Below are 15219 nucleotides of genomic sequence, written 5' to 3'. Positions count from 1 at the left end.
GCCTGGAGAACAGCCCAGCAGGACAATTCCAGCTGTGTCCTCCAAGGCCTCTCATTACTCTGCCCCACTCCTCCCTCAGCAAACCCTGGAACAAGTAGATTTTATAAGGAGGGATTTTCCAGTGCTGATTTCCATGTAGGGCAGACCAAAGCCCACAGGAAATGGTTTGTACAGAGGGCTGGGAGTGCAGACAGACCTGAATGAGCATATGGCAGATGTCCACGTGGCCAGACTCTGCAGCAGCATGGAGAGGGGTTCTCTTATTCTGATGCTCCATTTTAAAATTAGGGTCAATTCCATCCACTGCAAAACAGAGCAGAGACACTTTCAACCACAGTTCAGACTTAAGTGTAACAGGAGAATGATGTCTCAGCTAAAGGCTTTTAAAGGATGGGTTCCCAGCCCCTCCTCAGCCCTGCTCACGTCTCACTGCACATTGCACCAGAAAGCTCCCAGGGCAGTCCCCTGCACACTCAATATGCAACAGCCCTCAAACCCAGAGCTTAGAACCAGCATGGAATTCAATACCTTTTTAAGGCTTTACTATCTCTCCAAAGGCCACATCTCCCAGCTTCACAACTCATCTCAAAAACAACAAACACCACACGAGGATAAAGAAAGAAAAAATGCTGCTTGGTTTAAAGCAACCCAGAAACTGGGAAAAACAAAGAGTCAGTACCACCTGGCCTCTGTCTCACCAGAAGTAACTGCAATTAATATTAGTGATCCTTGCTGCACTCCTGCAAATGCAGAGCTGCAACATGGATGGAATTTCTCCCCACAGGCTCAGGATCTGGCCAGAGATTCTCACAGCTGTGCAGAGACTGACAGATGATGCTGACAGCCAGACAAAGATGTCTGGGCATGATAACATGTTGTGTATGATGAGGCTGTAGTTAAATATCAATGAATAACATTTCTGTGCTATTGAAGACAGGAACAATGGAGCAAACACTCCCTAGACAAAAAAAAAAAAGACTGAACTGATAAAGGGCAAGAACAGAAAGTGTCCAAAAATGTACAGCAAAGTACTGGAGTGGAAAGGAAGCATCCTGAGGAAACATTGTGTTTCCAGTTCCTGGGGAATATTGGATGCTAAAAACAAGCTCAGTAGCTCACAGATATCTGGTGATAGGGAACTCTGTACTCCAAAACAAACCCCATGGATTGAAGGCTCTTCCTTTGTGCTTTCTTGCTGATGGGTCTTGGCTTCAACTGACTCAACTTGTGCTTCAACTTGGCTTCAACTTTTCCCTCTCTACTGAATGTTAGCTGGTCTCCCATCCATGGAGAGGGGATGGGAAAAACCACATGGAGGTCATTCTGGGGACACAACCAACTCATCTGGATAAAACCATACCCCAATGCAGACACAAGTGCACATTTCCCAGAGGGAGGAAGCCTTTGCAATGACACATCACCCCAGGAGTCCCTCACCAGGGGCACTGGGGAGATGACGTGGTGCCATGCTGGGAAGTGGCTGCTGGCACTGCCTGGCAGGAGCTGGGAGTGCTGCCAGACAGGCCCTGGCCTGGGAAGGAGGCACCTACCCAACATCAGCAGGACCTTCTGCAGCTCCCCTTGCCTGGCAGAGAAGTACAACTGCTTCGGGTGGAACCGCAGCTTCTTGGGCCTGCAGGAGCAGGGAGAGGTGGGATTAATGCCCAGGGAAGAACAGCCAGGAATGTCACCCCACACTGTCACTTCCCCACTGCCACCCAGGGGCGTGACAAAGTTCTGGGCTCATCCCCCAGTGTGGGCAGCAGGGCAGGGTGAGTTCTGTCCCTCTGCCCCACTCAGGTGAGACCCCACCTGCAGAGCTGCCTCCAAATCTTGGATCCCCAACACCAGGAGAACCTGGAGCTGCTGGAGTGAATCCAGAGGAGATTCTCCAAGGGCTGGAGCCCCTCTGCTCTGCAGCCAGGCTGGGAGAGCTGGAGGTGTTCACCCAGAGGAAAGAAGGCTCCAGGGAGAGCTCAGAGCCCCTTCCAGGGCCTAAAGGGGCTCCAACAAAGCTGGAGTGAGACTTGGAACAAGGGATGGAGGGACAGGACACAGGGAATAGCATCAAACTGAATGATGAGAAATTTAGGATTAAATATATGAAATAAATCCTTTCCTGTGAGGGTGCTGAGGCCCTGGCCCAGGGTGCCCAGAGAACTTGTGGCTGCCCCTGGATCCCTGGAAGTGTCCAAGGCCAGGTTGGACATTGGGGCTGGGAGCAAACTGGGACAGTGGGAGGTGTCCCTGCCATGGCAGGGGTGGCACTGGATGGGCTTTAAGGTCAGTTCCAACCCAAACCTTCTGTGATTCTCTAATACAGCTCCAGAGAACAGCTCCAGAAAAACAAGTCTCCAGAAGGAGGTTTTAGAACTTCCAGCTGCAGCCCCAGCGCCAGTCCTGTTCCAATGAGGGCTGGATCTGTTCAGTGCTGCTCAACAGCAGATTCTGGGTCTCACTGCTGTGAACAGGAGCTCCCAGAAGTTACAGCTGCAGCTGAAGAGCCAGTGAAAAACCTAAATCCTCCAGAGAAATCAATAAGACATTTAGAGCTGTAACAGTTCTCCCAAATCTGTTGGGGATGACTAATGAGTGAACATAAAAAGCTCTGAGTTGGACCAAAATCCAGAAAAGCTAAATCTTGTTTTTTTCTAGGCTAAACAACTTTGCTGAGAAGTGGAGTGACCCAGTGGTCTTTTTCTTACTTTTCAGAGTCCAGGGCAATCAGGGCACTTTCCAGAGTTTCTTTCACTGGTCCCTGGGTCAAGCTAGTAGTAGGCTTTGGAAAAACTGAAGACCCAGCGATGTCAAACCCTTCAGCAGCCGAACTTTCTGGCTTGTCTTCCTCTGACAACCTTGTCCCAGTGCCACTGAAGAGGAAAAATGAGAGATAGCCAAAGTACAACCATTAAAAATACACAACAATGTCTCTCTTATGCCAGAAAAGGAAAGCAAATGCATTTTAAATACAGATAAGTATAACTGAAACTGAAACCCAAACCAATATATTTAACGGCTTTTTCGGTAAGAACTTGCCCCAGAAAGGAATTGCACTGCCCTCTGACTACATCTTGGTGTAGTCTGTGCTACAAGAGCCACAGGCACATGGGGCAAGTCTTAAAGCCACCTAAACAGGGCTAGATGGGACAGGAAGTCAGAGCACAGCCCAACACAGGGCTGGTTTGATTCGTGTTTTCCTCCTCTCTTTGCACTTGTGCTTGTGGGTGAGAGATGGGAATCACTTAGCAAACCTGGCAACATCCATTAATTCCACTATTACTGCATTCCTCACAGTAGGAGGAAGGAATGGTTTAACTTCTGAACCCCCCCAACCTCCAGAGCCTCTGCCTCAGCTCTGGGGCAGGAGTGACACAAAACACCCCTGCAGATCCCCAGGCAGCACTCAGCTCCTCAGGAGGAGCCCAAACATTCAATCCCAAGGCTGATCTGGCAGGAGGGCTGAGATCCCCCGTGCTCACCTCCCCGTGGTGGTGTCGGCCCTGCCCTCCACAGCCGCGGGTTTCTCGTAGCTCAGGGACACGGTGGAGGTGGTGTCAGCCTTGGCTATTGTCACCTCCTTGGCCTTGGAGGCCTCCTCCCCGCAGTGAGGGCAGTAGCTGGTGTCGTTCACCTGCGAGGCACAGCTCTTGTGGAAGCGGTGGGAGATGCTGCTCTCGGGCTGACACTCCATGAAAGTGCCCTTAAAAAACCACAGAGAGGGAATTGAGCCCCGGCCCGGGCCGTGCCTCGCCCCTTCACACGCTCCACGCCACTCCTCTCATCACCTCTCTCGGCCCTGCTGCGTCCAGTACAGTAAAGCAAGCACTGCCACTTCTTTAGAAGAGAACAAAACCAAGGTAAAGGGGGAAAAACTCACTTGGTTAAGGACTGCAAAGCAAGATTTGGAATTGTGCTTGGGAAACAGAACAAAGAAGTCCCGATTTCCAGCTCTTCCCTCTAACGCTTGAAGTTCTCGCTTCTGTCTCTAGAAGTGCCAGTGCACTGTAAGGACGCCCCCAAAACTGGAAAAGAAAACTTCAGACCTGTGCTGAGCCAGCACTAAAACTACCTGAAACATAGCTGTACACAAACCAAGAACCTGCATGAATCTGTCATTGACCCCACTGTAACCCAAATTATGTGACTCTTCTGCCTGGACCAGCCTAATTAACCCAAACAAGCTGACTGCTCATGCAACAAACTGGGCAATTCCTCTTCAAATGATTTTCCCTTTCTAGCAAAGTCTCTGCAACTGCTGTGCAGGATCCAGAACTCCCTGCCTGTGCTGTCAGTGTGCTCTGGGCTGGTGATGGGTGGCACAGACAAGCACTCCAGGTTCACCTCTGTGCACCAGCACATAGCACTGAGAGATGGAAGAGAGTGCAAGGAAAGGCCAGTCAAACCCCCTCTTCTCCTGAATTCAGTCCTCCCAAGCAATCTAATTAACTCTATTTCAGCTTTCCAAAATGCCTTGAAGGGTTTTGAGGATTTTATCTTCTAAATGATCTTTGAATCAGCAAGAAAATCCAGGATGGCTCCATTTGCTGCAATAATGCTTGAGACTACTGCAGCATCTTTCCTTCAGTCATCTTGAAAAACACCAGCATCACACAATTAAGCCTCATCATCACTCTGTGAGGCCTCAGTTGGTGCCTTTCAGCTTTATCCACAGGGAAAGCAGGACACTGAAGGACTGCACCAAGTCCCTTAAAAGACTCGGTGGCAGAAGTGGAAGAAGCAGCAGGAGATCACACAGTGGTTTGAGTTGGGAGGGACCTTAAATCCCATCTAGTTCTACCCCCTGCCATGGGCAGGGACACCATCCACTGTCCCAGACTGCTCCAAACCCTGTCCTTGGACACTGCCAGGGATCCAGGAGCAGCCACAGCTGCTCTGGGCACCCTGTGCCAGGGCCTCACCATCCTCACAGGGAAGAATTTCTTCCTAACATTTAATCTTCCTAATATCTAACCTAATTGAGATCTCCAACACTGCCTTGGTCCAGTGCCATCACTCAGGTTCCCTATCCTGAGGGGACACAGAAGTGGGGGCACAGATTCATTTACAAACCAAGCTAAGACATTTTTTGGATGTGATTGATCTGTACACAGAAAAGAAAAACAACAAACCCTTGTTCCAAAGAAATTCCGAAGGCAAGACTTCCAGCACATGAAATCCCTTTGGCAACGTCCCTTGGGGGTCTCCAGGAAGATAAAGGTGATGATTTCAGCTACCCTCACACACACTCCTATTGAAAACACCTCCTGATGTGCTGTGGAACGAGGTGGGGCTGATGCCAGGAAGTCAGGAAACCCCTTTAGGGACCGTGTCCACCTTCAGCTTCCAGCTGTTGCAACAGGTACCCCCTTCCCTAGATTGAGAGCACGGACTTACTGCAGTGCAAAAGTATCCACAGCCAGGGCAACACTGGTGTTTCACCATCCTCCCTCTATGGTCCTCACACAGCACCAAAAGCTGGACTTTGTTAGACGGGCGCATCAGTTCATACTTAACCACACTGTTTGTGCATCGGCCCAGCTGGAACAGGAGAAATTAAAGGAAATGAAATTACTGGAGACCACAACACTCCCTGTGCTTGTGCGGAGGAAGATTTTGCACACTGCCTCGAGGAGCCCTGGCTTTTTCACAGGAATTCAGCTGTGTGCCAGAGAGCATTAGCAGTGCAGCAGGAAGCTGTGAAAGCTGCTCTCAGGAAGAAATGCATCATTTACTAACTAACATGCATGTGCACCCCGAGTCATTTGTTCCTTGCAACAACAACAACAAAATCATAACTGGAAATAGGCAACAGCCAAGCAGCAGAAGGGGCAGTCCCAGGGGCCTGACTCACACAACACACACTCTCCTCCTGCCAGGAAGAGCGGGTGTCAGTGACCAAGAGAACGAGACCATACGCACTAAATCTTGTTACCGCTCAAAACTCCGACTCACAGGAAGATAAAGAGAAAAATAATTGCTCCTCATTGCCAGTGAAGTTATCGTCTGTACTGCTTCCAGCACTGGCCCCTGCCCAGACCACAGGGATGAAGAGCCAGGCTTTCATGAGAGCTCAGCTAAAATCATGTTTGCAGCAGGTTTTTCCAAAGGATTTCACCAGTCTACAGCTCTGGGCTTAAAAATCAGACACAATCACAGAATCGTGGAATGGTTTGGGTTGGAGGGACCTTAAAGCTCATCCACTTCCACCCCCTGCCATGGGCAGGGACACCATCCACTGTCCCAGGCTGCTCCAAGCTCTGTCCAACCTGGCCTTGGGCACTGCCAGGGATCCAGGGGCAGCCACAGCTGCTCTGGGCACCCTGTGCCAGGACCTTCCTACCTTCACAGGGAACAATTCCTTCCCAATCTCCACCTGTCCTCCTTCATCTTAAAGCCATTCCCCTTTCTTATCACTCCATGCCTTCTCATGCCCCACCTTATCCTGTTACTGGCAGCAGGTTCCATAACTGGGGTTCCCTGTTCCCAGCCAGTGTTCCTTGCTCTGCTGCACCAAGAGGGATCAGCACCTCCTGCAGCCACCACACTGTCCCTGCCCAGCTGTCACCTGCCAGCATGGTAATGTCATGAACCCACAACACTCTTTGGGTTGTGTTTCAAGTTCCTCTTGATAATAATCTTGCTTTCCCCAAATACCTGGCAAAGGAGATTTATGAATTATGAATATAAAGGTGAAAGGCTGCTCCAAGGAAGGGTCCCTTGGAGGGAAGGTGGAGAATTTATTGTCCTCCTGACAGAGTCAGTCAGGGACTCAGTGCCACAGACTGTCCCTCTGCTCCAGCCAAGGATTTGCTACTTTTTCTCAACAGAACTAAATTTTCTCTCTAATTTTTTTTCAATTCCACTCCTGCAGAAGCAACACCCCTGTGGGAAAGGAGAATGGATTTTAACCTAGCTCACCATTCACCCCAGCATCTCCAATTTAGCTTTCCCAAATTCCAGCTGCAAAGACTTCCTGTGCTTGAGACATCTTGGCCAGACTGATCCCTGTTACCATCCTGACCCCAGGGGCTGCAGGGGTGGCACAAGGGGACCATGGATCTTTTCCTGAGGAGGAATTTTACTGAGCTGAGGAAATTCCACTGACATGTGGAAAGCTGCATTACCCATGTGAGGAAGACCCTGCACTGTTATGCCACATTTTATTATTTGTTCGAAATTCTAAAATAAGTTCAACATGATTAATTGCTATTTTCCAACCATTAGAGAGTGCAGCAGGGTGCTCATAACTATTTATAACACTCTCCAAGGACATGACAGTCTGGATAAGCCACTATTCACACATATAATATTCCTCTAACATCTCTGAGTCACTTATCTCATTATTAAAAAGAATCTAACATAAAGCATGGCCTTTGCTATTCCTCCCTGTGATTTATCCAGGGACAGAACTGTCAACTCATCATAGCCAGGAGCAGAAATTCTTTCATATACCTTGTGTTTGTTTAGAAACCCTGGGGTCCCCCCTCTCTCTGATGAGTCTCCCAGGAAATCTTCTTTTTAATGAATCAATTTTGGCATTCTTTGGAAATTCCTCTCTCTACAGGTACCAGCACATACTAACAGAAGCAGAGCTGGTCTACAAACCTGATTTGTCCCTCCATCCACCCTTCTCCTGGGATCTAGAGGAGAACCAGAGATATTCTCACTCCTTGTGCTACCACCAGCGAGTGTGAGAGTGCTGAAGTGAGGCTGAAGCTGAAAAGAAACCCAAGTGCCTCCCAGTAAAAGGAGAATCCATCAAGAGCATTCCTGCCCTGCAGTTCTCACTTTCCAGATTTTGGAATGGAGTCACTTCTGCCACTTCCTTCCACACTTCTGGAACCAGCAGAGCCCAACCAGCCCAGCTGTGAGCGACCCAAAGGCAAAGAGTGCAATCAGGCAGACCTGGGGCTGCACAGCTGCCAGGACATGGAAGCTTTGGGACAGAAAGAGAGGAGGAGAGAGGAAGGCTGGGGCAGCAGAGGCCATGCCAAGCTCCTGAACTCAACACCTGGCCAGAAAGATTTGCAGCAGTTCCTTCGTAGTCAAGGGAAAGCAGCTCCAATCCTTGACTGGATTTTCTCCCTCTGATGCAGGTTCCTGTATTTGAGCCCATTTGGCCTGAAGTGTGAATGTTACATCAACCAGACCCAGCCACACAGGCCAGGACAAGCCTGAGAGACCCACCCAGAGCCTCTGCTGATGCAGACACAGCACCTGCTCCCTTCCCAGTGGCCTCACCCCAGTGCTGTGACAGGCACAGAGTGCTGCAGGCTCAGCTGAGCGAGGGGGACACCGGCCCTGCCATTCCTCACACCTGGGGTCCCAGTCTAGCAGGCCCTGAGTGACCCCACACGTGCTCCTGGCACAGCTTTCACTCTCCCTGGCCTTGTCCTCAGCAGGGAAGGCTGTGGGAAGCTGCAGGACAGGCTCCTACCTCGTTATCCACGCTCTCTGTGGCCATGCACTGGTTGTTGGCTAACGTGGTGATCTCTCTGCTTTTGGGGGTTTCCATCCGACAGCTACACAGGGGCACTTCCTGCAGGCCATCCACCTCCATTGCTTCAGGGCCATTGGAGAGACCTGGGGCACAGCAAAACAGAGAATTAACTCAAGTTCTCTGCCAGGAGAAAGGATTCAGTCCATCCACACCAGCCATGTCCTGTGACATCTTCCCATTCCATGTCCTGAAAAGCTCTCCAGGCTTTGGCACCATCCTGTAAAAGAGACCCTTTTACACCAGCTGGAGTTTCCAAAAGCCTCCTGTACTTTTCCCAGTCCAGTGATGAGCTAAGATCAGTTTATTCTGAGAAAACCTCCAAAAGCCAAAGCAATGAGGTGAAGTTTTTACCAGCCTCTCTCCCCTCCCCACAACACTGGGCTCTGGCACCATGAATTTTATAGGAAACCACCCAGAGCTGAAAATTTGAATGGGCAGTGGAGTGATAAATAGACATGATCAGGAAAGCACAAACTCCTATTTGCAAAGGCTTATTACACAGATGGGAAAACCAAATTCCTGGGACTGTTTGGTGTCAGCCAACCAAGAACTATTTATTTTGCAAAGAGAACAAACCAGGGAAAAGAAAGCAGCAAGATGCTCCAATGTTCTTGCCTTTTCCTCATCTCCTCTCAGATGTTGAACATTTACAAACCTATGGAAAGGTGGATGAGGGCTTGTGAGGGGGGTCAGTGTGGAAATATTCCTGTGGTTCCTCTGGACTGAAATCAATCACTGGGTTACCCAAACACTGGCCCAGTGACAGGGGGGTTGATTCTAGTCCTCCCCTCCTCTTCCAGTCCTGCACCAAACCATCTCTGCAATGTTTGCAACACAGAAACCTTTGGGCTGCTTCACCCTGAGCCATCCCAAGCTTTCCCCACTCACTGCTACAGGACTGACTCCCTCTGAAAAGGAAGCTTGCTGCTATTTTTCAAGCTTTTGAATGGGAATTGAGAGTTATCTTGCTGTGAGGTTTTGCAGATTTAACTTCATCCCTGGGGGAGATTCATGCCCTGGCAATGGCAGCCTGCCCCCAGAGCATCCTGCCCAGGGCTCTGACCCTGCCAGACAAGCACAAGCTCCTTTCATCCCATCAGCAATTCCTTGAGCCAACAAGTTGCAAGCCCAAGCCTAGCAAAGGGATATTTCAAGACATACAAGGCCAGGGAAAGTCTTCGCTGTTTTCATGTAAAATCCTGTCAAGATCTTAAAGGTTTAAGAGTTTTCTCTGGGAGCACAAATCACAAAGCTCATTCCTCGCCCTCTGAGCTGTCACTTCCCTAATCTGTCTGACATCCAGGGGCTCTGGTGAAAGCATCCCTCATCCCTCCTGACCCTCCCTTGGTGGGGAAAGCTCCCACCCTCTCTTTGATGTGTCTCTATCAAAGGAGCCAGACAAGCTTTGAGGCAGCAGTGGGGACACATGGGCGGATCCAGCCATGGGATGCTGGATTTAGGAGAGTTCAGCACTGGGAGCAGCAGCTGGGGCTCAGCACCCAGCACCAGCACCAGTCCCTCCTCCTCCCAGGGCTGAATGGGCCACTCCTGAGGGGGCAGTGGCAGCAATTCTGGTGGGATGCTGAATCAGCACATTTCAGGGAATGGAGGGGAGCTGCTGAGTGGGACAGGAGGGCTGGGGCTGTACCTTGGACCCTTGGTGAGAGTATTCCTGAGCTAACGTGCCTGACTGGAACTGAGATCACATCTCCACCTTCATTCCATCCCAGCACCCTCCCTATCCTCACCCCCATTCCAAATCCATCCCCATTTCTATCCCAGCCCCATCCCTACACTCATCCCCATCCCAGCCTCATATCCATCTTCATACTCACCCCCAGCCCAGCCCCATTGCTATTCCAGACCTATCCCTATCTTCATCTCATCCCAGCCAGTCCCATTCCCATCATCATCCTCATTCCCATCCCAATCGCATTCCTGTCTCAGCCCCATCCCTCATCCTCATCCCCAACCCAGCCCCATATCTATCCTCACCCTAATCCCATCCCAATCCTATGCCATCCCATCCCCATCCCGCCCCATTCCCGTTGTTCTGTGCGCTCTGTGGCCGCCAGGGGGCAGCTGGGGGCCCGCACAGCGCCACCCGTGGAACAAAGGGACCCCAAACACCACCCCAAATCCAAACTCGACCCCAAATCCAAACCCGCCCCCAAACCTGGCCCCAAACCTGACCCCAAATACGACCCCAAATCCAAACCCGACCCCAACGCTGACCCCAAACATGACCCCAAATCCAAACCCGACCCCAAATCCAAACCTGATCTCAAACACAGTCCCGACCCCAAACCTGGCTCCAAACCCAACCCCAAACACGACCCCAACCCCAAACCCAACTCCATATACAAACCTGACCCCAAATCCAAACTCAACCCCAAACCTGACCCCCAAGCACAGTCCCGACCCCAAACCTGGCACCACCCTCAAATTCAAACCATACCCCAAACCCAGCACCCTGACCCAATCCCCACCTCAATCCCAACCCAATCCCCACCTCTATCCCAGCCCCAGCCCCAATTCCAGCCCCAGCCCCAATCCCAGCCCCAGCCCTCACCTCCTGCTGGCGAGGAGAGGATTCCCTTCACCCGGAGATCCAGGGAATCCAGGGACACCTCCATGTACTCCATGCTGTTCTCCTGGCCAGGGACCTCCCTGCTGGCCAGCGAGGCTTTGTAGGCTTCAGCACCTGGATGGGAACAGGGGATTTACACACAGCCCACAGGCAGAGCCACCCCGAGGCTGTGAGGCCGTGCCTCGAGCCCAGGCTGTGCCAACACCACATCTGGGCACTGCTCTGGTCACACTGAGCTTCCACCTCCACCCAGTAGGGAACAAGAAAAGGGAATAAATGAGATGAGTTCTGCCTCTGAAAGGGCACAAGGAAGGCTTTGAGCATCCTCCTGCCCCCAGCCTGCACAGGGCTCAGGTACAGCTGGCCAGCAGAGTTAACTGCAGCTCAGGAGGGGGATGAGACAGGTGACATGCAGCCTAGTGGGAGGAGAAACACAAAAAAGCCTCTAAGTGAACAGAGCTGCTGCTGGGAAGAGATTGTGGGAGAGTGCTCAGAGCCTGAGAGGGAACTGACAGTGTCTTCACATTCCCTTGGCTTCACCTTCTCTCCTGGTTTGCTCCTGCCAGTCCAGCTTGGCCAAGAGAGTTTGGTTATGCTTTAAGACCAGCTCCAACCTTTACCAAAAAAGAGAAAACCAGCATGCATCTGAAATGCAGGATTAGGTATTTGCTGTGACAGGGATCAAGGGTCCCTATGGCATCCTGGGAGGAAGAGGAGTGAGCCAGGTCAGAGCCCAGGCACAGAGCAGGGGCTGAAAAATGGTCAAGTCACTCAGAAGTACCAAAAAGCTGCTATACAAAAATGACCTTTTTGCATTGAATTAGCAAACCCAGGAGAATGAAAATAAACCCTTTGGTGGCAGTGGATGTATGGAACCTTAGCAATGAGGCTGAAGGCACAGCTGCACTACCCACTTTATCTCTCCCATGTTGTTACCTTTCCCAAACTAGCATCACATCCAGTCTGCACTCCTGCCTCTCCTCACATCCCACCTCTCACCAGAGCTCACTGAAACCTTCTTTGGTGCTCAGTGACTCAGGATAAACAAGAAGGACCCCGTGAACAACACCCACACTTGAGATGGGCCTGAGGCAGCTCCTTCCAAACCTTGTGGTTCTTCCACAAGGAGCAAACCCACACATTCCATTCAGCTGCACAAGCATCCACACAAAAGCAATGGAGCACCATTCCAGAATGGTTCTGTCTTTTCCTTCTGCATCTAAACATGCTCCCTTGAGCCCATGGGACAGGAGTCCACATGGACACATCACAGAATCCCAGACTGGTTTGGGCTGGAAGGGACCTTAAAGCCCATCTCATTTCCACCCCTGCCATGGCAGGGACACCTCCCACTGTCCCAGGCTGCTCCCAGTCCCAATGTCCAGCCTGGCCTTGGGCACTGCCAGGGATCCAGGGGCAGCCACAGCTGCTCTGGGCACCCTGTGCCAGGGCCTTACACCCTCACAGGGAACAATTTCTCCTGTATAGGTAACATCAATTTCCCACCTTTCAGTCTGAAGCCATTCCCTCTTGTCCTGTCACTATCTCCCCATATAAAATTCCTCTTCCTCCTTTTTGTAAGCCCCATGAGGCCTTTTTTTTGAATACTCTAAAATAAAGGGATTAGTGAACAAAACAAAATTCCTCCAGCATTCCAAGGCCAATGCCACGTGTTCTGCTGTTCCAGTGACACCAACAGCTTCTGCCAGCGAGGGCCAAGTTCACAGCCTGGCTTATCACACAACCCAGCCTCAGGAAGGAAGAGTGAGCCCTGCAGACTCACAGGCCTGCACCTGGGAGCCTCACTGGGGTGGAATTAAGGAACAAACCCCCATGAATTACCTAGCACACCGCCTTGTTTCTTTTTATTCCTCCGCCTCCTCTTGCGGGTGGGTTTCAGCCATGGACTGTCTGTCTTCCCTTTCCTCTTCAGCAGCTTCTTCTTGACACTGGACTCCGAGCTCTGAGGAACCAGAGAGGCCACGAGCACGTCAGGCATGGTGGCACCAGGGTCCCTTTGTGGAACAGCCCTCACCCAGCTCAAGTTGTGTGAGAAGAACCAGGGGTTTGAAACCAAGGGGTGCTAAGATGCCTTTATAGCACTGAAAAGGAAACTCAGGCACACGTGTGGGTGGATTTCCTGTCAGTTCAGCAGGGCAGGCTGCACTTTCTCTTGCATGGAGGCCCTCACACCACGCTAAAGAGCAGCACTGCAATTGGGCAGGCACATGCACACTTCCAGCTTCTCCCAGAAAATGATTGATTGTGGGATCACAGAATATACTGAGCTTGGATTTTTTGATCCACAAAGATCACCAAATCCAGCTCCTGGTCTTGCATAAACACCCCACCCTGTGCCTCAGAGGGTTGTCCCAATGCTTCTTGAACTCTGGCAGTTGGGTTTTCAGACTAAAATATTCATATTTCTCCACTAAAAAAACCACCTTGCACTGGAAGAGCCACCTGGAAGGGCTGGAGTGGACCCAGGGGAACTGAACTGTACAGCAGCAGAGCAGCCCCCTCCCTGAGGCAGGCACAGGGCAGCACAGACCAATCATGCAGAAAATACTCAACCACATGTATGAATCTCAACAGACTCCAGGGTTTGGCTTAAACAAATTCAGTTGTCTGGGGTGGGGCTTCAAAGTCAACATCAGAACAGGAATCAGGCACCCCAACCCTGTCAGGGTTGAATGCATCAATCACAAAATTCACATTCAGACTGAAACTGTCAGCTCCTTATGCTTATCCACCTGCCAGCAAAGCCTTGGAAAAACCTCCTGGTACCACTACCAGCAGCTGGATCAGGTCCTACCTCCACAGGCATCTGTGCCAGGCCCTGCTCTCCCAGTGAGGGAACACATGGAGCTGAGCCCTGCCTCTCCAGGGTGTCTGTGCTGTCCCAAAATCCCTGAGAGTGGGTTCAGCACGTGGCTTTACCCAAACTGCATCACTCTGCTCGTGGGAGAGAGGTTTGTGTGTGAGCCAGTCCTGGCTGGGAGCTGAGTGACTCAGCAGAGCTCAAACCTGTGTCCAGGACATGGGGATCCCACCTGGGAGTTTGGATGCAAGTCCCAGCCCAACCCTTGGTGTGAGCTAACACAACAGACTGGCCTCAGTTACCCAGAACAGGAACAGGCTGCACAGCCCCTGCTCTCCCTGGGCTCCTGGAGTGTCAGAGCACAGGGAGCAAGACCCTAAAGAGCTTCAGTGATTCACTTGATGTGTTTTGTGTGCATGGTTCTACCTTCAGCTCAAAACATCAAGAATTTTCTCAAGGTGACTGAAGAGTTGGGGTGCCTTAAATGCTGGCTCCTCAACTTGAGAGGCTGTGGAAAGACAGTTTTTAAGGAAAGGGGAGGGAGGTGGACAGAGACAATCAACAAACAATTTAAATTAAAAAATCATCAGGTTCTCTCTTCACCAACCGTCTAAAAATAAAAAGTAGAAATCCCCAGCAGCTGACAAAAGCCTTGACCTGGTGCTGTTCAACCAAGGTCCCAGAGAGAGGGTCTGTCTGTCTGTCTGTGTGCTGTTTGTCTCCCTGGCAAGAGCTGCACATCAGGAACAGTGAATTTTGGCTATGGGTTGGGTTAATGGATCTGGGAACAGCCCCACCCCAGCAGAACTTCAGGTTGGTGAGAAGCTTTGCTGGCTCCCACCAGGTGCCAACTGTGCATGTGAGGAACTCAAGCACCCTTAAACACCTCTGCTAACCTTCAAATGATCAAAAGCAGTCAACACCTTGTTGAAAACAACAAAAGCCCATTAGTTAGCATCAGAAAGCAATTAATTGTGCCAAGGTTCAGGGTTAAGCACCTTGTGGAAAACAATACTCTCTGTGTGGGTGGTTTCAGAGAATGAGTTTTGTCAAGGAGACTTGAAACTGCACCATTTTGGCTTTGCTCTCTCTCTCTCCCTCTCTGGCAGCAGCGCAAAGGGGAAAAATTATTGTCAACAGGTCAGGGGCTGAAAAACACATTTAGCAGCCCAGCTTACCAAGTCAGACTCATCTCCATCCTCCTCCTCCTCCCCAGATTCTACAGACTCTTGTTCTTCCTCAGACTCGCCATCATCGATCTGCAGCCACCATTTTCCCAAGAACAGAATGGGTCAGTCAGGTCGGGTG

General features: G+C 50.9%; 1 protein-coding gene across 14 annotated transcripts in view; it reads right to left on the bottom strand.

Annotated features, from left to right (window-relative positions):
• The window catches only part of EHMT1 (euchromatic histone lysine methyltransferase 1), a 274314-nt gene that overhangs the window by 23462 nt on the left and 235633 nt on the right, over nt 1-15219 (bottom strand). For 12 of the 14 annotated variants that reach the window (XM_033077293.2, XM_033077298.2, XM_033077290.2 and 9 more), the window contains 9 exons: nt 15090-15170; nt 12933-13053; nt 11073-11204; nt 8438-8583; nt 5395-5538; nt 3480-3700; nt 2706-2870; nt 1551-1633; nt 197-303 (listed from right to left, as the gene is read on the bottom strand). In XM_033077293.2, coding sequence (XP_032933184.1) covers nt 197-303; nt 1551-1633; nt 2706-2870; nt 3480-3700; nt 5395-5538; nt 8438-8583; nt 11073-11204; nt 12933-13053; nt 15090-15170 — 1200 coding nt within the window. The remainder of the gene's footprint in view (nt 1-196; nt 304-1550; nt 1634-2705; nt 2871-3479; nt 3701-5394; nt 5539-8437; nt 8584-11072; nt 11205-12932; nt 13054-15089; nt 15171-15219) is intronic. The other 2 variants (XM_033077303.2, XM_033077304.2) reach the window with 1 other exon arrangement.

This window comes from Catharus ustulatus, chromosome 21, assembly GCF_009819885.2.
Source record: "Catharus ustulatus isolate bCatUst1 chromosome 21, bCatUst1.pri.v2, whole genome shotgun sequence".
In the NCBI taxonomy this organism is placed as follows: Eukaryota; Metazoa; Chordata; class Aves; order Passeriformes; family Turdidae; genus Catharus; species Catharus ustulatus.
The sequence above is the reverse complement of the archived record's forward strand: the minus strand, read 5'-3'. Positions and strand labels throughout refer to the sequence as shown.